Here is a 27,251-nt window from a genome sequence, read left to right as displayed (position 1 = left end):
TGTAGGTGGGGCCGGGAGTCGAGATTAGCAGCAGTACTGTAGTGTGTGCAGGGTGAGCGGTGTAGAGTAGCAGCAGTAGTAAAGTGTTTTTTTATTTTATTTAGTAGTGTAGTGCAGTGGTTTTCCAAACTTTTTTGTATCACCAACTGAGTATCAGAATTTTTTTTCACGGCACCGCAAGTCCAAAAGTTTTTTTTATTTAAAAATTCTGAAAATAATATTAAATTAAGTAAAATGTTTTTCGAAGGGGTAAATTCAGTTTCAGCATGGATTGAATAGTGCCAGTAGGGGGCTCCCGCAGCTAATCAATTTAGCACTCCGTAAATCAGAGAATGCCAGTTCTCGCAACTTAAACCTGCTGTTTTGTAGGGAGAACCAGCATTCTCTGACATAACTGCCCCGCAAAACACATCGCTGTCATAGTTGTGTAATCATGTACTGTATGATAAGATTTGATCGGCATCCTCATAAAACTCCAGTCAGGTGCATGCTGTCCTCTTTCAGATGAAATCCTCTACTGCAGCACGATATGTTTGTTGAAACAACTAAGAAGGGAGAGGGACAAACCACTTGCTAAACTAGCCAGTGGGAATATAAATGTGTTGGATTGAAAAATTAGACCTATTTACAGCATTTCTAATAGCTTAGTATTAAATTGAAAACAAAAATTTGTAAACTCTCACCCATTGGGGGATCAGAGAAATAAAGGGAGAGTTTAAGTCTATAATTGTCGGGAATTCGAACTCTCTCCCCACCCGCGAGTTCATTGAATTGGTCTGACCATTATAACCTATAGGGAGAACAAATTGTCAGGAATTGTATATACATCGCCGACTAAACAGTCACATTGGGGTCGATTCTATTCGGCAACTAATGAATAGCGCCGGGAATTAGCTCCTGACGCTATTCAATTCAGCAACTAATTACCTGCAATTGTCGGGAATTCTTCTCTCATCCCCGGGGGATGAGAAGAGAAACCCGACAAAAGTGCTGCCTCGCGGCCGGCGCGAGGCTGATTCTGTCGGGAATCAGCCTCGCGCCGGGGAGTTAAGTCGGAGAATGCCCGTTCTCCCGACAATTCAACCTGTTTTGTCGGCGAGAACGGGCCATCGCCGACGTAACTAGTTGCTGAATTGAATAGCGTCGGGAGCTAATTCCCGGCGCTATTCATTAGTTGCCGAATAGAATCGACCCCATTGGCGAGAATTGAATTAGTGGGAATTCCAATTGTCGACAAAACTTAAGTAAACTAGTGCAATTGGCAACTAGTCATCGAATTGAATTGACCCCAATGTTTCATTTTCTGAATGTTTATAGTAAATTTTGTCGTGTTTGAAGAATGTTGTTTAGCCTCAGGTACCTCCCATTACTGAGAGGAGTTGTGGCCTGAATTGCTATCTTCTCTAGTTTTGGTAATTTTTAGGAGTGTTCAAGAATCCTTTCTCAAAGGGGTCGATTCAGTTCGGCAACTTATGAATAGCGCCGGGAATTGGCTCCCGACGCTATTCAATTCAGCTGCTAGTAACCCGCAATTGTCGGGAATTCTTCTCTCATCCCCGGGGGATGAGAGAAGAAACCCGACAAAAGTGCTGCCTCGCGGCCGGCGCGAGGCTGATTCTGTCGGGAATCAGCCTCGCGCCGGGGAGTTAAGTCGGAGAATGCCCGTTCTCCCGACAATTCAACCTGTTTTGTCGGCGAGAACGGGCCATCGCCGACGTAACTAGTTGCTGAATTGAATAGCGTCGGGAGCTAATTCCCGGCGCTATTAATTAGTTGCCGAATAGAATCGACCCCAATGTAATTAGTCTGACTTAAATCTAATTGTCGGGAATTTGCAAACTCCCGGGAATTCAATTGTCAGGAATGTGGGGTTTTTTTTAGTCTGCAATTCACTTCAGGGAGGGATATTGTAATTAGTCTGACTTAAATATGCAAGTTGGGGGAAAGGACAGGGAGGAGACTTATTTTTCCCCCTCCTTTTACTCCCAGGAATGCAATGTTAAGGCAAGACTTTGGAGTAGAAGCCACAACCATTTTGGTACTGACATGAAAGGAATGGTAGCAGCAGTGGGAAGCAGTAAATTGTTCTGTGGAAGTGTGGAAAAACATCAATCATCGCTTTATAATGTGACTTAATTGTCGTTGGCACCAGTAGGGTAAGCTTGCTGGCACTGTGACAGCCAAAGGCAGGGAATCTCTAATAATCACACGTAACTGGGATTGGTTTAGGCCAGCTTGCTTGGCATCATCAATATGGAAGTGTAATGGTTGAATATCTTGGGCAATCGATTTTAGCTGTGTTTTCTTTGGCGTATCACTTACTATCTTCCATTCGTCCGGAATGTGTTACAGTATTTAGGCACTGGTATGGTATTCTTGTAGGCTCCATTCTGCAGACATGTCCAAACCACTTTAAATGCTGTCTTTTAATATAGGATTCAACTGTGGGTTGGTCTTTGCATAGTGTTCGAATGTTTTACGTCGGGAGCTAATTCCCGGCGCTATTCATAAATTGCCGAATTGAATCGACCCCAATGTGTCTTTCTACCTTTAAAATATTATGTAATCATGTGATTTTCATCTTGGACCTAGACGCATTTTGTATGCTCTTAGCTCATTTGTGTGTACCCCCCCAACCCCTTCCCCATGTCTCCCCTTTTTCTTTTCTGTAACCCCCCTCCCCCCCCCCCCCCCTCCCCATATCCGTTACTATTGAAACTCAATAAAAATATAATTTGAAAAAAAATAATAATTATGTAATCATTCCTGGGCCCTTCCATTTGCTCTTTAACAGTGTCCCATCCCTTGCTTTTTTTGAAGCAGAACAAGATGTAATTGCCACAAAATAAAGCACGGGGGCCGATTCAGTTGTTTAATGGACTCCCATCATTTCATTTTCCCTGTTACTTTAAATGGGTGTGGTATGGTATGCCGGCGGCCGGGCTCCCGGCGACCAGCATACCGGTGACGGGAGCCCGACCGCCAGCATACTGACAGCGTGGCGAGCGCAAATGAGCCCCTTGCGGGCTCGTTGCGCTCGCCACGCTGCGGGCACGGTGGCGCGCCACGCTATTTATTTTCCCTCTAGGGGGGTCGTGGACCCCCACGAGGGAGAATATCTGTCGGTATGCCGGCTGTCGGGATTCCGGCGCCGGTATACTGTGCGCCGGGATCCCGACAGTCTGCAACCTGAAGACCACCCCTTTAAATGGGGCAGTATGCAATTGTCTGGACATCCATTGTTAGATCACGTCCAGAAGTGCAGTGTTAAGCCACCTCCGGAGTGTGCAAGCAGAAATTTTAGTGTGGCAGAAACAATTGAATAGCTGCTGGCAGGCGTGCTCTGTGTGTGTACGGGGGACTGACTACAATTGAAATGCCCGCTTTCATTTAAAGAAGAGGGGGGATGAGTAATGATTTGCTGTAATTATTTTGAAAAGTATTATTGCATGTCATTTTTCTTGTAAAGAAATGTATGTAATCCTGGTCACCAGGTGACACATGGCTGCCAGGCAAATCTCTCTTAGAAACCCAATGTTCCTGCTGTATACATGATCATTTCAAATAAATAGGAGATAACACATGGTTATCTGTTGGTCCATTTTCATGCATTATATTTGGAATGGTGCTATATTTTTCCCCTACTAAGTTGCATACACACTTGCCAATAAAATGAATGACGTCGTTCATTTTCTCCCTTCATGAGTGATGCTGTTCACTTTCTCGGCAAGTGTGGATGCTGGCGACGACTGACTATGCGTGGCACCGCAGGTTGTTAATGACCTTCGGTGTCGTCAGTGCATGCATGCATGCTCAATCTGAACTGTCGTCCAGGAGCTGCCTGCACTTGTCCAGCCGCTGCGTGACGTCACTGAGCAATATCGCTCAGTGTGTAGAGACGGCCGCCGTCCGCCTGGCCCGGCAGGGGAAACACTTAACGACGTCGCTCATAGAGCAGTCTCCTAGTGTGTATGCAGCTTTAGACTTGAATATTTTTTTTTACTTTTAACAGAAGCATTCTCCTCATGTCTTGAATAGTATACTTACTAAATTTGGTGACATTTTGCCTATTACATAGAGCTGTAGGCAGCTCTTAATAGTTCAACTTTAAATATGACCACTTTATGCTTGGCTTTATTTTTCTAACCTTGATTAAGTACTGCCATATTTTTACAGGAATTAGCCTTCCTGCCATCTGCTCCCCATGTAGCAGATCTGTGGAGATCAGCACTTGGCACCTCAGCTGTTGCATGATTGCCGCAGAACTGAGCTGCGTGAAGGCATGTTTAGTAGTGTGATATAAACTTAATGTATTCAAGTCCTCTGAGCTACAATATTTAAGGTTGCGGAAACCAATTGCATGACCTACACCACCTGTGTTCATTGGAGCAAACTTTAAAAAGAATGATTGGAGGTGCTAGGATACCACCCCATATCGCTGAAATTGACAATGGCTAGAGGCAGCTATCATATTGGGGGTGCTCAACTCCCACAGAGGTGGCTCCCGTGCCTGTAAAACAGAGTGTGAATATCCAGGGAGGTGTTCAAGTAAATTGGCTTATCAAGGTATTCAATTGAAAGATGGTATTTCCAAATCAGAAGGTGATAACAAATTGATAAAGCCCTTCTTTAAAAATGTAGGTCATAGGTATTCTGACTTTACTTTCAGTATGTGGACATTTAGGCACCAGGTTTAAATTTGTATTTTCATCTGTGCTTATTTGGTTGTAGCATAAACTTGTCCCTTGCACATCAGTGACTGGAACATTGTATCTTTTTCCTAAATCCTGTGTATATGTTTCTCAAACGTCCTAGTGAATGCTGGAGACTCCGTAAGGACCATGGGGAATAGACGGGCTCCGCAGGAGACATGGGCACTTTAAGAAAGAATTTAGATTCTGGTGTGCTCTGACTCCTCCCTCTATGTCCCTCCTCTAGACCCCAGTTTGAGACACTGCCCGGACGAGCTGGGTGCTGTTCAGTGAGCTCTCCTGAGCTTGCTGATAGAAAGTATTTTGTTAGGTTTTTTATTTTCAGGGAGCTCTGCTGGCAACAGACTCCCTGCATCGTGGGACAGAGGGGAGAGAAGCAGCCCTACTCTCTGAAGCTAGGTCCTGCTTCTTAGGCTACTGGACACCATTAGCTCCAGAGGGATCGTACACAGGATCTCACCCTCGTCGTCCGATCCCAGAGCCGCGCCGCCGTCCTCCTCGCAGAGCCGGAAGACAGAAGCCGGGTGAGTATGAGAAGCAAGAAGACTTCGAAATCGGCGGCAGAAGACTCCGTTCTTCACTGAGGTAACGCATAGCACTGCAGCTGTGCGCCATTGCTCCCACACACCTCACATACTCCGGTCACTGTAAGGGTACAGGGCGCAGGGGGGGGCGCCCTGGGCAGCATATGGACCTCTTTTGGTAAAACTACACATATATACAGTTGGGCACTGTATATAGGTATGAGCCCCCGCCAAGAAAATTGTATATTTAAGCGGGACAGAAGCCCGCCGTCGAGGGGGCGGGGCTTCTTCCTCAGCACTCACCTGCGCCATTTTTTCTCCACAGCTCCGCTGAGAGGAAGCTCCCCAGGCTCTCCCCTGCAGATACACGGTAGAAGAGGGTAAAAAGAGAGGGGGGGCACATAATTAGGTGCAAAAATCTATATAAACAGCAGCTACTGGGTTAACATTAAGTTACTGTGTTATTCCTGGGTTTATAGCGCTGGGGTGTGTGCTGGCATACTCTCTCTCTGACACCTGTTTGGATATGTGAAATTAAGTGCTACGGTAAATTTATTGCACAAAAGATTACAGAACAGAAAGGGAATCTACACATGTCTGTCCCTATGTCGTAGAGACCTTCAGAGTCTCTCAATGCTCACTATCCAAAATAATAGACACTGATATCGACACGGAGTCTGACTCCAGTGTCGACTACGATAATGCAAAGTTACAGCCAAAATGGCAGGAAAGTATTCAAGATATGATTATTGTAATAAAGGATGTTTTGCGTATCACTGATGACTCATCTGTCCCTGACACAAGGGTACACATGTTTAAGGGGAAGAAAGCTGAGGTAAATTTCCCTCCACTCATGAAGAAAAAGAGCGGGAATCTCCAGACAAGAGACTGCAGTTTCCCACAAAGAATTCTCAGGGAGTATCCTTTCCCTACTAGGGCCAGGATACGATAGGAATCTTCCCCTAGGGTGTCACGTTTGCCCAAAAGGTAGCACTGACTTAACAGCTATCCTCAGGGATCCTGCAGATAGCATGCAGTAAAAGTACTTTGAAGTCCATTTACACACATTCTGGTACTCTACTCAGACCGGCGATTGTGTCGGCATGGGTTTATAGCGCTGTAGCAGCGTGGACAGATACCTTGTCAGCAGAGATTGAGACCCTAGTATGTAGAGATAGAGATATGTAGATAGATATATATATATATATATATATATATATAAAAGATGCTGTCTTAGAGAGAGAGAGATATATATATATATATATATATATATATATATATATATATATATATATATATATAATATATTTTATGCCCAAAGATACATTAGTCAACTGGGTTCTAGAGTCAACGCTATGTCGATTTCTGCTTGACGTGTCCTGTGGAACATGCAATGGACAGGTGATGCCGACTTAAGAGGCATATGGGAGGTTTACCTTACAAGGCTGAGGATTGTGTGGAGAAGGGATCTCGGACCTGGTCTCCACAGCTATAGCTGGTAATTCTGATCTTTTGCCTTATGTTCCAGCACAGCCTAGGAAAGCACGACATTATCAAATGCAGTCCTTTCGATCACAAAGAAACAACGTCCGAGGTGCGTCCTTTCTTGGCAGGGGCAGAGGAAAGAAGCTGCACAACACAGCTAGTTCCCAGGAACAGAAGTCCTCCCCGGCCTCTACAAAATCCACCGCATGTCGCTGGGGCTCCACAGGCGGAGCTAGGCCCGGTGGGGGCACGTCTTCGAAATTTCAGCCACAAGTGGGTTCACTCCCTGTTGGATCCCTGGGCAATAGATATTGTTCAACAAGGAGGGGGTTATTATTCGACCATGTTGTAGTCCCGAAACCGGACGGTTCGGTCACACCCATATTGAATTTAAAATCCCTGAACATATACCTGAAAAGGTTCAAGTTCAAGATGGAATCGCTAAGAGCGGTCGTCGCAAGCCTGGAAGGGGGGGATTTTATGGTGTCTCTGGACATAAAGGATGCATACCTTCATGTCCCCATTTATCCACCTCATCAGGCGTACCTCAGATTTGTGGTACAGGATTGTCATTACCAATTTCTCTGACGTTCTAGTGGATGCTGGGAACTCCGTAAGGACCATGGGGAATAGACGGCTCCGCAGGAGACTGGGCACATCTAAAGAAAGATTTAGGACTATCTGGTGTGCACTGGCTCCTCCCCCTATGACCCTCCTCCAAGCCTCAATTAGATTTCTGTGCCCGGCTGAGCTGGATGCACACTAGGGGCTCTCCTGAGCTCCTAGAAAGAAAGTATAATTTAGGTTTTTTATTTTACAGTGAGACCTGCTGGCAACAGGCTCACTGCACCGAGGGACTAAGGGGAGAAGAAGCGAACCTACCTAAGTGGTGGTAGCTTGGGCTTCTTAGGCTACTGGACACCATTAGCTCCAGAGGGATCGCACACAGGACCCGACCTCGTCGTCCGTTCCCGGAGCCGCGCTGCCGTCCCCCTTACAGAGCCAGAAGCAAGAAGGTCCGGAAAATCGGCGGCTGAAGACCTCTGTCTTCTCCAAGGTAGCGCACAGCACTGCAGCTGTGCGCCATTGCTCCTCATGCACACCACACACTTCGGTCACTGATGGGTGCAGGGCGCTGGGGGGGGGGCGCCCTGAGCAGCAATAAATAACACCTTGGCTGGCAAACTGACACCATATATAGCCCCAGAGGCGATATATTGGTGAATATTAACCCCTGCCAGAAATATTAAAATAGCGGGAGAAAGCCCGCCGAAAAAGGGGCGGAGCCATCTCCCTCAGCACACTGGCGCCATTTTCCCTCACAGCTTCGCTGGAAGGATCGCTCCCTGGCTCTCCCCTGCAGTCCTGCACTACAGAAAGGGTAAAAAAAGAGAGGGGGGGCACAAATTTAGGCGCAGTATAATATATATATATGCAGCTACATGGGGGAAAACACTCTTTATAGGTGATATCCCTGTGGTATATAGCGCTCTGGTGTGTGCTGGCATACTCTCTCTCTGTCTCCCCAAAGGGCTTTGTGGGGTCCTGTCCTCTGTCAGAGCATTTCCTGTGTGTGTGCTGTGTGTCGGTACCGCTGTGTCGACATGTATGATGAGGAAAATTATGTGGAGGCAGAGCAAATGCCTGTAAATGTGTTGTCACCCCCTGAGGGGTCGACACCTGTGTGGATGGACTTATGGAAGGAATTACGTGACAGTGTCAGCTCCTTACATAAAAGGTTTGACGACATAGGACAGCCGGCTACTCAGCTTGTGACTGTTCCAGCGTCTCAAATGTCATCAGGGGCTTTAAAACGCCTGCTACCTCAGATGACAGACACAGATGTCGACACTGATACCGACTCGTGTCGACGACGATGAGACTAGTGTACCCTCCAATAGGTCCTCCCGTTACATGATTGAGGCAATGAAAAATGTATTGCACATTTCTGATAGTACCCCAGGTACCACAAAAAAGGGTATTATGTTCGGTGAGAAAAAACTACCAGTAGTTTTTCCTGCATCTGAGAAATTAAATGAGGTGTGTGAGGAAGCCTGGACTTCCCCCGATAAGAAATTGATAATTTCTAAAGGGTTATTGGCAGCGTACCCTTTCCCGCCAGAGGATAGGTCACGTTGGGAAACATCCCCTAGGGTAGATAAAGCGCTTGCACGTTAATCAAAATAGGTGGCACTACCGTCTCCGGATACGGCCGCCCTAAAGGATCCTGCTGATAGAAAGCAGGAGGCTACCCTAAAAGATATATATATGTGTATATATATATATATATATATATATATATATATATATATATATATATATATATATATATATATATATATATATATATATATATATATATATATATATATATATATATATATATATATATATATATATATACACACACACACACACACACACACACACACACACACACACACACACACACACACACACACACACACACACACACACACACACACACACACACACACACACACACACACACACACACACATACACACACACATACACACACACACATACACATACACACACACACACATACACACACACACATACACACACACACACATACACACACACATATACACACACACATTATATACGACCAGCGATTGCATCAGCATGGATGTGCAGTGCTGCTGCTGCGTGGTCAGATTCCCTGTCGGATAATATTGATACCCTGGATAGGGACAATATTTTGCTGAGGGGTGGAACTGTTGGGGATGGTCTTTCAGACCTCGTTTCCACAGCTACGGCTGGGAAATCGACATTTTGCCACAGGCTACCCCACAGCAAAAGAAAGCACCGTATTATCAAGTACAGTCCTTTCGGCCCCATAAACACAAGAGGGCTTGAGGCGCATCCCTTCTGACGAGAGGCAAAGGTAGAGGGAAAAAGCTGCAGCATACAGCCAGTTCCCAAGAGCAAAAGTCCTCCCCCGTGTCCGGTAAGTCCACAGCATGACGCTGGGGCTTCACAGGCGGACCCGGGTACGGTGGGGGCCCGTCTCAGAAATTTCAGCACACAGTGGGCTCTCTCACAGGTGGATCCCTGGATCCTTCAAGTAGTATCTCAGGGGTACAGGCTGGAATTCGAGACGTCCCCCCCCCCCCCCCGTCGTTTTCTAAAATCTGCCTTACCAGCAACTCCCTCTGTCAGGGAGGCAGTGTTGGTGGCTATCCAGAAACTGTATTCACAGCAAGTGATTGTCTAGGTACCCGTCCTTCAGCAAGGAAAGGGTTACTTTTCCACAATGTTTGTGGTACCGAAACCGGACGGTTCGGTGAGGCCCATCTTAAATTTAAAATCCTTGAACACTTATATCAAAAGGTTCAAGATGGAATCGCTCAGGGCGGTTATTGCGAGCCTGGACGAGGGGGATTACATGGTCTCCCTGGACATCAAGGATGCGTACCTACATGTCCCCATTTACCCCCCTCACCAGGAGTACCTCAGATTTGTGGTACAGGACTGTCACTATCAGTCCAGACGCGGCCGTTTGGGGTATCCACGGCACCGAGGGTCTTTACCGGGGTAATGGCCGAAATGATGATACTCCTTCGCAAGAAGGGAGTTTTAATTATCCCGGACTTGGACGATCTCCTGATAAAGGCGAGGTCCAAGGAACAGTTGGTAGTGCGGGTAGCACTTTTTCGGGAAGTGCTACAACAGCACGGCTGGATTCTCAATATTCCAAAGTCACAGCTGGTCCCGACGACACGTCTTCTGTTCCTGGGAATGATTCTGGACACAGACCAGAAAAAAGTTTCTTCCAGTGGAAAAAGCCGAGGAGTTGTCATCTCTAGTCAGAGACCTCCTAAAACCGGGACAGGTGTCGGTACATCAATGCACGAGAGTCCTGGGAAAAATGGTAGTTTCGTACGAAGCAATTCCATTCGGAAGGTTCCATGCAAGGACTTTCCAGTGGGACCTGTTGGACAAATGGTCCGGGTCCCATCTCCAGATGCAACAGCGGATAACCCTGTCGGCAAGGACCAGGGTGTCGCTGCTGTGGTGGCTGCAGAGAGCTCATCTACTAGAGGGCCGCAGATTCGGAATACAGGACTGGGTCCTGGTGACCACGGATGCCAGCCTTCGGGGCTGGGGGACAGTCACACAGGGAAGAAATTTCCAAGGACTGTGGTCAAATCAGGAGATTTCGCTTCGCATAAATATTCTGGAGCTAAGGGCCATTTACAATGCCCTAAGCCAAGCAAGGCCCCTGCTTCAGAACCAGCCGGTACTGATCCAATCAGACAACATCACGGCGGTCGCCCATGTAAACAGACAGGGCGGCACAAGAAGCAGGAGGGCAATGGCAGAAGCCACAAGAATTCTCCGATGGGCGGAAAATCATGTGTTAGCACTGACAGCAGTGTTCATTCCGGGAGTGGACAACTGGGAAGCAGACTTCCTCAGCAGGCACGACCTCCACCCGGGAGAATGGGGACTTTATCCAGAAGTCTTCCAAATACTGGTAAACCGGTGGGAAAGACCACAGGTGGACATGATGGCGTCCCGCCTCAACAAAAAGCTAAAAAGATATTGTGCCAGGTCAAGGGACCTTCGGGCGATCGCTGTGGACGCTCTAGTAACACCGTGGGTGTACCAGTCGGTTTATGTGTTTCCTCCTCTGCCTCTCATTCCCAAGGTAATACGAAGGCGAGGAGTGAAAACTATACTCGTGGTTCCGGATTGGCCAAGAAGAGCTTGGTACCCGGAACTTCAAGAGATGCTTTCAGAGGACCCTTGGCCTCTGCCGCTCAGACAGGACCTGCTGCAGCAGGGGCCCTGTCTGTTCCAAGACTTACCGCGGCTGCGTTTGACGGCATGGCGGTTGAACACCGGATCCTGAAGGAAAAGGGCATTCCCGAGGAAGTCATCCCTACCCTGATCAAAGCCAGGAAGGATGTCGCCGCAAAACATTATCACCGCATTGGCGAAAATATGTTGCTTGGTGTGAGGCCAGGAAGGCCCTACGGAGGAATTTCAACTGGGTCGATTCCTGCATTTCCTACAAGCAGGGGTGACGTTGGGCCTCAAATTGGGGTCCATTAAGGTCCAGATTTCGGCCCTGTCGATTTTTTTCTAGAAAGAACTAGCTTCCCTGCCTGAAGTTCAGACTTTTGTCAAGGGAGTTCTGCATATTCAGCCTCCTTTTGTGCCCCCAGTGGCACCTTGGGATCTCAATGTGGTTTTGGAGTTCCTGAAATCACATTGGTTTGAACCACTTAAGACTGTGGATGTGAAATATCTCACGTGGAAAGTGGTCATGCTGTTGGCCCTGGCTTCGGCCAGGCGTGTGTCAGAATTGGCGGCTTTGTCCTATAAAAGCCCTTATCTGATTTTCCACATGGATAGGGCAGTATTGAGGACTCGTCCTCAGTTTCTCCCGAAGGTGGTATCAGCGTTTCACTTGAACCAGTCTATTGTGGTGCCTGCGGCTGCTGGGAACTTGGAGGATTCCAAGTTATTGGACGTAGTCAGGGCCCTGAAAATTTATGTTTCCAGGATGGCGGGAGTCAGGAAAACTGACTCGCTGTTTATCCTGTATGCACCCAACAAACTGGGTGCTCCTGCTTCTAAGCAGACTATCGCGCGCTGGATTTGTAGCACTATTCAGCTGGCGCATTCTGCGGTGGGACTACCGCAGCCTAAATCTGTAAAAGCCCATTCCACAAGGAAGGTGGGCTCATCTTGGGCGGCTGCCCGAGGGGTCTCGGCTTTACAACTTTGCCGAGCTGCTACTTGGTCAGGGGCAAACACGTTTGCAAAATTCTACAAATTTGATACCCTGGCTGAGGAGGACCTGGAGTTCTCTCATTCGGTGTTGCAGAGTCGTCCGCACTCTCCCGCCCGTTTGGGAGCTTTGGTATAATCCCCATGGTCCTTACGGAGTTCCCAGCATCCACTAGGACGTCAGAGAAAATAAGAATTTACTCACCGGTAATTCTATTTCTCGTAGTCCGTAGTGGATGCTGGGCGCCCATCCCAAGTGCGGATTGTCTGCAATACTTGTAAATAGTTATTGTTAAACAAATCGGGTTATTATTGCGAGCCATCTGTTCAGAGGCTCCTTTTGTTATCATACTGTTAACCGGGGTTCCTATCACGAGTTATACGTGTGATTGGTGTGGCTGGTATGAGTCTTACCCGGGATTCAAAATCCTTCCTTATTGTGTCAGCTCTTCCGGGCACAGTGTCCCAACTGAGGCTTGGAGGAGGGTCATAGGGGGAGGAGCCAGTGCACACCAGATAGTCCTAAATCTTTCTTTAGATGTGCCCAGTCTCCTGCGGAGCCGTCTATTCCCCATGGTCCTTACGGAGTTCCCAGCATCCACTACGGACTACGAGAAATAGAATTACCGGTGAGTAAATTCTTATTTTCAGACGTTGCCGTTTGGTCTCTCCTCGGCACCGAGAATATTTACCAAGGTAATGGCGGAAATGATGGTACTCCTGCGGAAGCAAGGGGTCGCAATTATCCCATACTTGGACGATCTCCTCCATAAAAGCGGGATCAAGTGAGCAGTTGCTGATCAGCGTAGCACTTTCTCTGGAAGTCTAATGGCAACACGGCTGGATTCTAAATATTCCAAAGTCGCAGTTGGTTCCTACGGCTCGTCTGCCTTTCCTAGGCATGATTCTAGACACAGACCAGAAAAGGGTTTATCTCCCGATAGAGAGAGAGCTCAGGACACTGGTCAGGAACCTATTAAAACCAAAACAGGTGTCCGTGCATCACTGCACTCGAGTCCTGGGAAGGATGGTGGCATCATACAAGGCCATTCCCTTAGGCAGGTTCCATGCGAGGACCTTTCAATGGGACTTACTGGACAAGTGGTCCGGATCACATCTTCAGATGCATCGGTTAATCACCCTATCCCCCAGGGCCAGGGTGTCTCTCCTGTGGTGGCTGCAGAGTGCTCACCTTCTCGAAGGCCGCAGATTCGGCATTCAGGACTGGGTCCTGGTGACCACGGATGCAAGCCTCCGAGGGTGGGGAGCAGTCACACAGGGAAGAAATTTCCAAGGTCTGTGGTCAAGTCAGGAGACTTGCCTTCACATCAACATCCTGGAACTAAGGGCCGTATACAACGCCCTACGTCAAGCGGAGACCCAGCTTCGCGACCAACCGGTTCTGATTCAGTCAGACACCATCACCGCAGTGGCTCATGTAAACCGACAAGGCGGCACAAGGAGCAGGGTAGCGATGGCGGAAGCCACCAGAATTCTTCGCTGGGCGGAAAATCACGTAAGCGCACTGTCAGCAGTTTTCATCCCGGGAGTGGACAACTGGGAAGCAGACTTCCTCAGCTGACACGACCTCCACCCGGGAGAGTGGGGACTTCATCAGGAAGTCTTCGCACAGACTGCAAGTCGGTGGGTACTGCCTCAGGTGGACATGATGGCATCCCGCCTCAACAAAAAAGCTACAGAGGTGTTGCGCCAGGTCAAGAGACCCTCAGGCGATAGCTGTAGACGCCCTGGTGACACCGTTGGTGTTCCAGTCGGTCTATGTATTTCCTCCTCTTCCTCTCATACCCAAGGTGCTGAGAATAATAAGAAAAAGAGGAGTGAGAACGATACTCATTGTTCCAGATTGGCCACGAAGGACTTGGTATCCAGATCTGCAAGAAATGCTGACAGAGGACCTGTGGCCTCTTCCTCTAAGACAGGACTTGTTGCAACAAGGGCCTTGTCTGTTCCAAGACTTACCGCGGCTGTGTTTGAGGGCATAGCGGTTGAACGCCGGATCCTAGCGGAGAAAGGCATTCCGGATGAGGTCCTTCCTACGCTGATAAAGGCTAGGAAGGACGTGACGTGACAGCTCAACATTATCACCGTATTTGGCGAAAATATGTTGCTTGGTGTGAGGCCAGGAATGCCCCTTTGGAGAAATTCCATCTGGGCCTTTTCCTTTACTTCCTATAGTCATGAGTGACTTTGGGCCTAAAATTGGGTTCCATTAAGGTCCAGATTTCGGCCCTATCCATTTTCTTTCAAAAGGAGTTGACTTCTCTAGCTGAAGTTCAGACGTTTATGAAGGGAGTGCTGCATATTCAGCCCCCTTTTGTGCCTCCAGTGGCACCTTGGGATCTTAACGTGGTGTTTCCTGAAATCCCACTAGTTTGAACCATGCGGATAGAGCAGAGTTGCGGACCCGTCCACAATTCCTGCCAAAAGTGGTTTCATCTTTTCATATAAACCAACCTATTGTGGTGCCTGGGGCTACTACTGACTTGGAGGATTCAGAGTTGCTTGATGTGGTCAGGGCTTTGAAGGTTTATGTAGCCAGAACGGCTAGAGTCAGGAAAACAGACTCTTTGTTTATCCTGTATGCTTCCAACAAGCTTGGTGCGCCTGCTTTAAAGCAAACTATTGCTCGCTGGATCTGTAACACGATTCAGCAGGCTCATTCTGCGGCTGGATTGCCGCTGCCAAAATCAGTTAAGGCCCATTCCACTAGGAAGATGGGCTCTTCTTGGGTGGCTGCCCGAGGGGTCTCTGCACTACAGCTGTGCCGAGCGGCTACTTGGTCAGGTTCAAACACTTTTGCAAAGTTCTACAAGTTTGATACCCTGGCTGAGGAGGACCTTGTGTTTGCTCATTCGGTGCTGCAGAGTCATCCGCACTCTCCCGCCCGTTTGGGAGCTTTGGTATAATCCCCATGTTCCTTACGGAGTCCCCAGCATCCACTAGGACGTTAGAGAAAATAGGATTTTACTTACCGGTAAATCTATTTCTCTATCGTCCTAGTGGATGCTGGGGTTCCTGAAAGGACCATGGGGAATAGCGGCTCCGCAGGAGACAGGGCACAAAAAGTAAAGCTTTTTCCGATCAGGTGGTGTGCACTGGCTCCTCCCCCTATGACCCTCCTCCAGACTCCAGTTAGATTTTTGTGCCCGGCCGAGAAGGGTGCAATCTAGGTGGCTCTCCTAAAGAGCTGCTTAGAGAAAGTTTAGCTAGGTTTTTTATTTTACAGTGATTCCTGCTGGCAACAGGATCACTGCAGCGAGGGACTGAGGGGAGAAGGAGTCAACTCACCTGCATGCAGGATGGATTGGTTTCTTGGCTACTGGACATCAAGCTCCAGAGGGACGATCACAGGTACAGCCTGGATGGTCACCGGAGCCACGCCGCCGGCCCCCTTGCAGATGCTGAAATCAGAAGAGGTCCAGAATCGGCGGCTGAAGACTCCTGCAGTCTTCAAAAGGTAGCGCACAGCACTGCAGCTGTGCGCCATTTTCCTCTCAGCACACTTCACACGGCAGTCACTGAGGGTGCAGGGCGCTGGGAGGGGGGCGCCCTGGGAGGCAAATGAGTACCTATAAAGGCTAAAAATACCTCACATATAGCCCTAGAGGCTATATGGAGATATTTAACCCCTGCCTAATTTTTCTAAATAGCGGGAGACGAGCCCGCCGGAAAAGGGGCGGGGCCTATCTCCTCAGCACACGGCGCCATTTCCTCTCACAGCTCCGCTGGTCAGGACGGCTCCCAAGTCTCTCCCCTGCACTGCACTACAGAAACAGGGTAAAACAGAGAGGGGGGGGCACATTTATGGCGATATTTTGATATAACAAAGCAGCTATAAGGGAGCACTTATTATAAGGCTATCCCTGATATATATATATAGCGCTTTTGGTGTGTGCTGGCAAACTCTCCCTCTGTCTCCCCAAAGGGCTAGTGGGTCCTGTCTTCGTTAGGAGCATTCCCTGTGTGTCTGCTGTGTGTCGGTACGTGTGTGTCGACATGTATGAGGACGATATTGGTGTGGAGGCGGAGCAATTGCCAAATATGAGGATGTCACCCCCTAGGGAGTCGACACCAGAATGGATGCCTTTATTTATGGAACTACGTGATAGTGTCAACACGCTAAAGCAGTCGTTTGACGACATGAGTTGGCCGGACAATCAATTAGTGCCTGTCCAGGCGACTCAAACACCGTCAGGGGCTGTGAAACGCCCTTTGCCTCAGTCGGTCGACACAGACCCAGACACAGGCGATGACTCCAGTGGTGACGGTGACGAATCAACCGTATTTTCCAGTAGGGCCACACGTTATATGATTTTGGCAATGAAGGAGGCGTTACATTTAGCTGATACTACAGGTACCACTAAACAGGGTATTATGTGGGGTATGAAAAAACTACCTATAGTTTTTCCTGAATCAGAAGAACTAAATGACGTGTGTAATGAAGCGTGGGTTGCCCCTGATAAAAAGCTGATAATTTCAAAGAAATTATTGGCATTATACCCTTTCCCGACAGAGGTTAGGGAGCGCTGGGAAACACCTCCTAGGGTGGACAAGGCGCTAACACGCTTATCTAAACAAGTGGCGTTACCCTCTCCTGAGACGGCCGCACTTAAAGATCCATCAGATAGGAGGATGGAAAATATCCAAAAAAGTATATACACTCATGCAGGTGTTATACTACGACCAGCTGTAGCGACTGCCTGGATGGGCAGTGCGGGGGTAGTTTGGTCAGAATCCCTGATTGAAAATATTGATACCCTGGACAGGGACAATATTTTACTGTCGTTAGAACAAATAAAGGATGCATTTCTTTATATGCGTGATGCACAGAGGGATATATGCACACTGGCATCACGGGTAAGTGCTATGTCCATTTCGGCCAGAAGAGCTTTATGGACGCGACAGTGGACAGGCGATGCGGATTCAAAACGGCATATGGAAGTTTTGCCGTATAAAGGGGAGGAGTTATTTGGAGTCGGTCTATCAGATTTGGTGGCCACGGCTACAGCCGGGAAATCCACCTTTCTACCTCAAGTCACTCCCCAACAGAAAAAGGCACCGACTTTTCAACCGCAGCCCTTTCGTTCCTTTAAAAATAAGAGAGCAAAGGGCTATTCATATCTGCCACGAGGCAAAGGTCGAGGGAAGAGACAGCAACACGCAGCTCCTTCCCAGGATCAGAAGCCCTCCCCGGCTTCTACAAAAGCCTCAGCATGACGCTGGGGCTTCTCAAGCGGACTCGGGGACGGTGGGGGGTCGTCTCAAAAATTACAGCGCGCAGTGGGCTCACTCGCAAGTAGATCCCTGGATCCTGCAGATAATATCTCAGGGATACAGGTTGGAATTAGAGACAGATCCACCTCGCCGTTTCCTGAAGTCTGCTTTACCAACGTCCCCCTCCGAAAGGGAGACGGTTTTGGAAGCCATTCACAAGCTGTACTCTCAGCAGGTGATAGTCAAGGTACCTCTTCTGCAACAAGGGAAGGGGTATTATTCCACTCTTTTTGTGGTACCGAAGCCGGATGGCTCGGTAAGGCCTATTCTAAATCTGAAGTCCTTGAACCTGTACATAAAGAAGTTCAAGTTCAAAATGGAGTCACTCAGAGCAGTGATAGCGAACCTGGAAGAGGGGGACTTTATGGTATCCTTGGACATCAAGGATGCGTTTCTCCACGTTCCAATTTACCCCTCACACCAGGGGTACCTCAGGTTCGTTGTACAAAACTGTCACTATCAGTTTCAGACGCTGCCGTTCGGATTGTCCACGGCACCTCGGATCTTTACAAAGGTAATGGCCGAGATGATGATTCTTCTTCGAAGAAAAGGCGTATTAATTATCCCATACTTGGACGATCTCCTAATAAGGGCGAGGTCCAGAGAACAGCTAGAGCTGGGATTAGCACTGTCTCAAGAAGTGCTAAAACAGCACGGGTGGATTCTGAATATTCCAAAATTCCAGTTAATGCCGACAACTCGTCTGCTGTTCCTAGGGATGATTCTGGACACGGTTCAGAAAAAGGTTTTTCTCCCGGAGGAAAAAGCCAAGGAGTTATCCGAGCTTGTCAGGAACCTCCTAAAACCAGGAAAGGTGTCTGTACATCAATGCACAAGAGTCCTGGGAAAAATGGTGGCTTCTTACGAAGCAATTCCATTCGGCAGATTCCACGCAAGAATTTTCCAAAGGGATCTGTTGAACAAATGGTCAGGGTCGCATCTTCAGATGCACCTGCTGATAACCCTGTCTCCAAGGACAAGGGTGTCTCTTCTGTGGTGGTTGCAGAGTGCTCATCTATTGGAGGGCCGCAGATTCGGCATACAGGATTGGATCCTGGTGACCACGGACGCCAGCCTGAGAGGCTGGGGAGCAGTCACACAAGGAAGAAACTTCCAGGGAGTATGGACGAGCCTGGAAACGTCTCTTCACATAAACATTCTGGAACTAAGAGCAATATACAATGCTCTAAGCCAGGCAGAACCTCTGCTTCAGGGAAAACCGGTGTTGATCCAGTCGGACAACATCACGGCAGTCGCCCATGTGAACAGACAGGGCGGCACAAGAAGCAGGAGTGCAATGGCAGAAGCTGCAAGGATTCTTCGCTGGGCAGAGAATCATGTGATAGCACTGTCAGCAGTGTTCATCCCGGGAGTGGACAACTGGGAAGCAGACTTCCTCAGCAGACACGATCTTCACCCGGGAGAGTGGGGACTTCATCCAGAAGTCTTCCACATGCTGGTAACCCGTTGGGAAAGACCAATGGTGGACATGATGGCGTCTCGCCTCAACAAAAAACTGGACAGGTATTGCGCCAGGTCAAGAGATCCGCAGGCAATAGCTGTGGACGCGCTGGTAACGCCTTGGGTGTACCAGTCGGTGTATGTGTTTCCTCCTCTGCCTCTCATACCAGAAGTATTGAGAATTATACGGCAAAGAGGCGTAAGAACGATACTAGTGGTTCCGGATTGGCCAAGAAGGACTTGGTACCCGGAACTTCAAGAGATGATCACGGAAGATCCGTGGCCTCTACCTCTAAGGAGGGACTTGCTTCAGCAGGGTCCCTGTCTGTTTCAAGACTTACCGCGGCTGCGTTTGACGGCATGGCGGTTGAACGCCGGATCCTAAAGGAAAAAGGCATGCCGGAAGAAGTCATTCCTACTTTGATTAAAGCAAGGAAGGAAGTAACCGTGCAACATTATCACCGAATTTGGCGAAAATATGTTGCGTGGTGCGAAGATCGGAGTGCTCCGACGGAGGAATTTCAACTGGGTCGATTCCTACATTTCCTGCAATCAGGATTGTCAATGGGTCTCAAATTGGGATCTATTAAGGTTCAAATTTCGGCCCTGTCGATTTTCTTTCAAAAAGAATTGGCTTCAGTCCCTGAAGTTCAGACCTTTGTTAAGGGAGTGCTGCATATACAGCCTCCTGTGGTGCCTCCAGTGGCACCGTGGGATCTCAATGTGGTTTTGGATTTCCTAAAATCTCATTGGTTTGAACCACTAAAAAAGGTGGATTTGAAATATCTCACATGGAAAGTGACCATGCTTCTAGCCCTGGCTTCTGCCAGGAGAGTGTCAGAATTGGCAGCTTTATCTTACAAAAGCCCATATCTGATTTTCCATTCGGACAGGGCAGAACTGCGGACTCGTCCGCATTTTCTCCCTAAGGTGGTGTCAGCATTTCATCTGAACCAGCCTATTGTAGTGCCTGCGGCTACAAGTGACTTGGAGGACTCCAAGTTACTGGACGTTGTCAGAGCATTAAAAATATATATTGCAAGGACAGCTGGAGTCAGAAAATCTGACTCGTTGTTTATATTGTATGCACCCAACAAGATGGGTGCTCCGGCGTCTAAGCAGACGATTGCTCGTTGGATCTGTAGCACAATTCAACTTGCACATTCTGTGGCAGGCCTGCCACAGCCTAAATCTGTAAAGGCCCACTCCACAAGGAAGGTGGGCTCATCTTGGGCGGCTGCCCGAGGGGTCTCGGCATTACAACTTTGCCGAGCAGCTACGTGGTCAGGGGAGAACACGTTTGTAAAATTTTACAAATTTGATACTCTGGCTAAGGAGGACCTGGAGTTCTCTCATTCGGTGCTGCAGAGTCATCCGCACTCTCCCGCCCGTTTGGGAGCTTTGGTATAATCCCCATGGTCCTTTCAGGAACCCCAGCATCCACTAGGACGATAGAGAAAATAAGATTTTACTTACCGATAAATCTATTTCTCGGAGTCCGTAGTGGATGCTGGGCGCCCATCCCAAGTGCGGATTATCTGCATAAATTGTACATAGTTATTGTTAACTAATTCGGGTTATTGTTGAAGGAAGCCATCTTTCAGAGGCTCCGCTGTTATCATACTGTTAACTGGGTTCAGATCACAAGTTATACGGTGTGATTGGTGTGGCTGGTATGAGTCTTACCCGGGATTCAAAATCCTCCCTTATTGTGTACGCTCGTCCGGGCACAGTACCTAACTGGAGTCTGGAGGAGGGTCATAGGGGGAGGAGCCAGTGCACACCACCTGATCGGAAAAAGCTTTACTTTTTGTGCCCTGTCTCCTGCGGAGCCGCTATTCCCCATGGTCCTTTCAGGAACCCCAGCATCCACTACGGACTCCGAGAAATAGATTTATCGGTAAGTAAAATCTTATTTTCTCGTAGTCCATAGTGGATGCTGGGCGCCCGTCCCAAGTGCGGACTTCTTCTGCAATACTTGTATATAGTTATTGCTGCAATAAGGGCTATGTTATTGTTGCATCAGGGTTGAACTGATGCTCTGTTTTACATACTGTTGACTGGGTAAGTTTATCACGAGTTATACGGTGTGATTGGTATGAATCTTGCCCTGGATTTCCAAAATCCTTTCCTTGTACTGTCAGCTCTTCCGGGCACCGTTTCTCTAACTGAGGTCTGGAGGAGGGACATAGAGGGAGGAGCCAGTGCACACCGGAATCTAAATTCTTTCTTGAAGTGCCCATGTCTCCTGCGGAGCCCGTCTATTCCCCATGGTCCTTTCGGAGTCCCCAGCATCCACTACGGACTACGAGAAATATATTTACCAGTAAGTAAAATCCTATTTTTAACTTCGTTCATTATTTATAGTTGTGGTTGAACAAAAAATAAATTGGGCTTTTTGGGATATAGAACATACAAAAAAGACTTCTATGTATAGTTTAGCATGTGCATTCTTAGGGATTCCAGGGAGTGTGGCATTTCAAGCATTTGCTTGTTCATCTTTAAAACACACTACAGTATGGGTTTCAACGCCACAAATGTCTGGCTTGTAAATTCTGCAGAAGAAATGTCTCTTTCCAGGCAGATTAACCAATGCCCTGCCAGGCATGGTTTCCTTACATTTTTCCTGCTAGTGTTCTGTAGCTCCCCATCCCTCACAAAGTGAGAAACTTTTCTTGAGAGTGAAATTCAGAATAGCATGTATGTAGCAAAGGGACATAAAGACCCACAACTTTTCCCCCTCCCCTTACAATGGAAGGGAAATGCTGTGAGCTAATTGAATGATTTCAACTTCAAAGACCAGGAATGATAGGAATTCCCAGCAATTGTGTGTGATTAGTAAGCTCATAGCCAGTTAGATATCTTGCTTTCAGTAGGATGAATCTCTGATTTCCAAGTGAGTATTCTTGAGATGTTGAGTTCCAGCTGCCTTAATGCTGCAGACTTTGCGTGCATCTGTGACTGAACACTTAAATGTCTGCTAAACTCTCTTTCCTGTCTCTTGCACATGACCTTGTCTCATACGTTTTCTCTCTTTCAGGAGCCGGAAGCTACAGATCCGAAATATACCACCTCATCTACAGTGGGAGGTAATTATTTCTTCGTAAAACTTTAATTATGGCGTGTTCTTCAATAACAGTATGGTGTATTGAATTTGATGTAACAGCGGAATATGTGAGGGTTGGGAGCTAAAACGATGGGGTTACAGACTATGGTTTTTAAGCAGTTTGTTCAGTGAAATGATTATTTAACATGGATTTTTGTGTCCATTTACTCTTTGTTAGCTTGTAGAGTAACACAATAGTGGAGTCTGTGTACTAAATTTGTCATGGCATGAATAACACTATCCCTCTAATCGGGAGGTATAGAGCAGTTTAAATGTATAATAGGTTTCTTTCATCATTGACTGTACAGTTTGCTTCAAGTTATAAATCGCTATGGAGTATGCTGCTGCTGCTAAGTAAATAAATGTAAACTTAATTCAATGTATTGTTTGGGCTTTAATTTGGAATTCTGCTCAAACATAACATTATACATTGTAGTGTGTGTGTGTGTGTGTGTGTGTCTTTATAGTAACAGAACAATCATGGCACTGGGTGCTATTGTGTATTTGCTATGTAGAGAATTTAGCTGTCCTATTACATGGCAACCCTTATTAGCACTTGTTCCATGGACACAAGTGTAGAGTGCCTCCAAATTATTTGACTGTCCTTCTGAGTGAATTTACACTTGACCGAAAAGCGACAGTTACATTATCTAAATTGCGTTGGTAGATTAGATTTTGGGGGAAATGAGTTTCACTGCTTGTTTGAAGCATAGGGATCGACGTTTGATAATTCATTATATAATTTCCTCAACTTCAGTCTTCAAGTACCACAACAGCTCATGTTTTCTGGATTTCTTAAATCATGCAGAGGTGAGCTAATATACAGATAAAATCTTTAAACATGAACTGTTGAGGAAACTTTGTTTTGGGGCGCCTGTAAGTAATAGGCAAGAATGCAGTGGATGCACATTTTTGCTTTCACCCTCCTGATGTGTCAAGCAGAAATGTTTTTTTGGCACTCAGATGTACAGAGTACTTTGCATGGGTTAGCTGCTTTGTGCATCTAAACCTGGTGCAGTTGGGCGAGCAAGCAGCACTCGCACCTTATTTATGGACCTCTAAATCAACTGAATGTACTCTTGGTGTAAACGTTTGTTTTTGTTTTTTTTGTTCCAGTGCTCATTAATTGCAATTGTTTTAATATTTTATTTTATCTCCTTTCAAATTAGTTAAAACAGGAATAACTTGTATAACAAATTGTTTCCTAAATGTGCATCTGTCCTTGCGACTCTTTGGCATTCATATTTCTTTATATTGTATTTAATTTGTTTTGTGGGTGCCTAAACGTAATGGATGCCCATCAGCAGAAATCAATTGTTGTCACCCCCCTCCCTTGGGTGCGAGAGGCATCTGTGGGCGCCGGTAAGTGGCAGGTTTATCTGTGCAAAGTGGCTAAACCCATCCAAAGTACTGCTTTAGTGTCCGGTTTGGGCGCTGAAAGTGCCACCGTACTGCACGTTTCAACTCGCACCTCCGGAGGCTGTGAACTGAAATGTGTCCCGCCTGCTGCTCTTCGAATACAGCAACAATTGAATTGCTCCATTGGGTGCCATCTCGTGGCAGCCATGGGGAACAATTTAAATTCCCCATAGTAATGCGCTTAACAATTGCAACAAAAACACAAATGTAAAATGCATTATGTTAACAGTGGTTCTTAACACCCGTCTTCAAGTACCCTCAACAGGTCATATTTTCAGGATTTCCTGTCTGTGGAAACAGGTTGGATAAATACTGACTTTGCTTGTTAAAGAAATCCAGAAAATATAACATGTTGTGGGTACTTCAGAACTGGCGTTGATAACTACTATATTAAAGTATGTAGGTGTGGCTATGCAGTGGTTTCCAAACTTTTTTGAATCACGGCGCCCTAGAGTATCAGAATTTTTTTCACGGCACCCCTAGGCCAAATACTTCTTATTGAGAAATTTAGAAAGAAATATTTATTTAGGTAAATTGTATTTATATGTCTTTCTTGGGCTCAATTGTGTGGGGAGGGACAAGATTTGCTTCTGTTTGGCCACATATTTTATGACTTGCAGCCACCAGCACTAGTTTTGCCTATTATATTGACCATAAATAATTTGAATTGGTTCTGAACCACCAACCCAGGGCACCCCTGCAAGTGTCCCGAGGCACCCCAGGGAGCCACGGCACACAGTTTGGGAACCACTGGGCTAGTGTATTGGGTAGTAAGTAAACACCTAAGTACATGAGTTAACATTTGTTCTAAACATTTGAAATATATATTGTGTGTTAGCTATATTTAAACCAGCATTAGTGGGTCACCATGTCTAGTTATAATACTGCTTTGCAAATGGATAGATGAAAAGGGTGGATTTCCATTGCTATCCTATATGGAAAAAGTGCCTACTTTTAATAATTTTCAATTGGTGGTCTTGGGATTAAAACAAACTGGTGTCTGCTTCTGTGTTGCTCTGGTAAATGTGACAATGTGCTGTTTGTTCATATAGTATTATTTTTTTATTACATTGCAAGGTCAAGGTTTTTCCCCTTCACCCTGTCTATAGACTAATTTATATTTATATATATATATATATATATATATATATATATATATATATATATATATATATATATATATATATATATTATATATTTATTTATTTATTTTATACAGCTGGGTTTTTTTTCTTTTACCCGCCTCCCTTCATGGTTTAAAATACTCGTATTAAAACTTTTTAGAAGTTGTTGCAAGGTTGAGCAGAGCATTGTGCAAGTAGTGTTGAACATGCACGAATACAGAAGTAATGACTCCTTTCATTAATTTGCCATTGTTAGATTTCATAAACCTTGTTGCCATTATCCCGTGTCTGCAGATTTCATGAAAACTTCATTTAGGTTTAGAGTTGCATGAGTAATGAGAGAGAGAACTAATTTTTGTTTCGAGTCAAATTTTAGCAGGCTGTAGTATCCTTCCCTGGAGACTGACTTAAGCATTTGCTTGTGTTGGTGAATGGATGACTAAGGGCGTAACTTATTTCCCCGCCCTCTTGGCAATTTTATATTTGCCATTATATTGCAGTTACAGCCTCTTCATTCATAGCTTTCCTCCTTATATACAAATGTGCTTAAAATACTTGAATGTCACTTTTTATGGTATATGGACAAAACTTTTTGGAAACTGATCAACTACTTAAAAGGACTTTTTGATAAATTTAATGCAGCCAAGGATTCTAGGTGGTGTCTTGCAAATGAGCTTGTTTTTTTAGAACTGTTTAATAGTAACATTTCTGCAGTTTGCATCTAAAATGTGCTGCTGAATTCTGTAGTACACAGAATTCTTAAAATACATCTGAAATGGTAACTTGCCAGGTTCCGCAGAGTGTGCACTGTAGACGTTACAATGTATTAACCAATATCATTCAGCGAGAATGAGAACCATAACTAAATGAGTTGGTTGTTCTGTAGGCAGGGAAGGGTGTATCTGCAATGAGACCAGTTGTTTGTGTGTGGGGGAGAGAGGTGCTTTATAAGAGTGTGTTTTGTACTTCCCCCTCCATTGCTCTTTACCATAGCTGCTTATGTTGGTAATGAAAGTGTTATTTGAGCATGAAGATGCTTGTGCTAGCCTGACTCACTTGATATATGAGTAAGTCCTTGGTCACCTTCCTGGCAGAGGTCTGCCCTACAATAGCACTTCGTCATACACTCACTAGAAACTGTGACCTCACTAAAGACTATTGCTAGCTGCATTCTTCAGCTCAAGCCCTTCCTAAAGTGTAAACCTACAGAATATATTACTTGTAGTTGAATGCCTGGCAGTACAACTGTGGGTTGTTGTGTGTTTGTTTTTGTTTTTTTTGTTTGTTTTGTTTCTTTTCCTTTTGTGATGGGTATGTATGTACCAAAAGCATATTACACGCACACATTGTTGTGTGCTGTGTACAAAGTATGTTGTCCTTAAAATGTGAGGCAGACGCTCTTTACTCTACTATGCTGTTAAAAAAAAAAAAAAAAAAATCAATCTGCGTAAGGGTGTTTGGTGTGTTACAAAATTGATACAATGATACTGTATGGCCCGTGTGAGTAACTGGGTACATACCAGGCTCGGACTGGCCCACAGGGGTACAGGGGAAAACACCAGTAGGCCCCTCTGCCTGGGGGGCCGCCCTCCTCTAGGGATCAGGTTCTAGACTGTGCCACTTGAATTATATATTATACATATGTTACTTTCTCTTACGTTCTAGAGGATGCTGGGGACTCCGTAAGGACCATGGGGAATAGACAGGCTCCGCAGGAGACATGGGCACTATAAAGAATTTTAGAATGGGTGTGCACTGGCTCCTCCCTCTATGCCCCTCCTCCAGACCTCAGTTAGATCCTGTGCCCAGGAGATTGGGTGCATTACAGGGGAGCTCTCCTGAGTTTCTCTGAAAAATAATTTTGTTTAGGTTTTTTATTTTCAGGGAGCACTGCTGGCAACAGGCTCCCTGCATCGTGGGACTGAGGAGAGAGAAGCAGACCTACCTAAGTGATGGGCTTTGCTTCTTAGGCTACTGGACACCATTAGCTCCAGAGGGAGTCGGAACGCAGGTCTCCCCTCGCCGTTCGCCCTAGAGCCGTGCCGCCGTCCTCCTCCTCCTCACAGAGCCGGAAGATAGAAGCCGGGTGAGTATAAGAAGAAAAGAAGACTACTTAGGCGGCAGAAGACTTCAGATCTGCCATTGCTCCCACACACAACACACACTAGCAGGTACTGATGGGTGCAGGGCGCAGGGGGGGCGCCCTGGGCAGCAATAAAAACCTCTAAATCTGGCATATATAAGTTTATGGGCTGCGGCGGCAGTAATTATATAAATTCCCCCGCCAGTTTTTTATACTTTGAGCGGGACCAAAGCCCGCCGCTGGAGGGGGCGGAGCTTGGTCCCTCAGCACTAA

General features: G+C 46.5%; 1 protein-coding gene across 2 annotated transcripts in view; it reads left to right on the top strand.

Moving 5' to 3' along the window:
- IGF2BP3 (insulin like growth factor 2 mRNA binding protein 3) overlaps positions 1–27,251 on the top strand; it is a 343,371-nt gene that overhangs the window by 59,877 nt on the left and 256,243 nt on the right. For both annotated transcript variants that reach the window (XM_063921725.1, XM_063921724.1), the window contains exon 3: positions 22,287–22,335. Coding sequence is in view for 1 of the 2 variants with exons in the window: in XM_063921724.1 (XP_063777794.1) it covers positions 22,287–22,335 (49 nt within the window). In the remaining variant the exon portion in view is untranslated. The remainder of the gene's footprint in view (positions 1–22,286; positions 22,336–27,251) is intronic.

The sequence above is a fragment of the Pseudophryne corroboree genome, chromosome 5, assembly GCF_028390025.1.
Source record: "Pseudophryne corroboree isolate aPseCor3 chromosome 5, aPseCor3.hap2, whole genome shotgun sequence".
Lineage (NCBI taxonomy): Eukaryota > Metazoa > Chordata > Amphibia > Anura > Myobatrachidae > Pseudophryne > Pseudophryne corroboree.
This window is presented reverse-complemented; position numbering and strand designations above follow the sequence as displayed.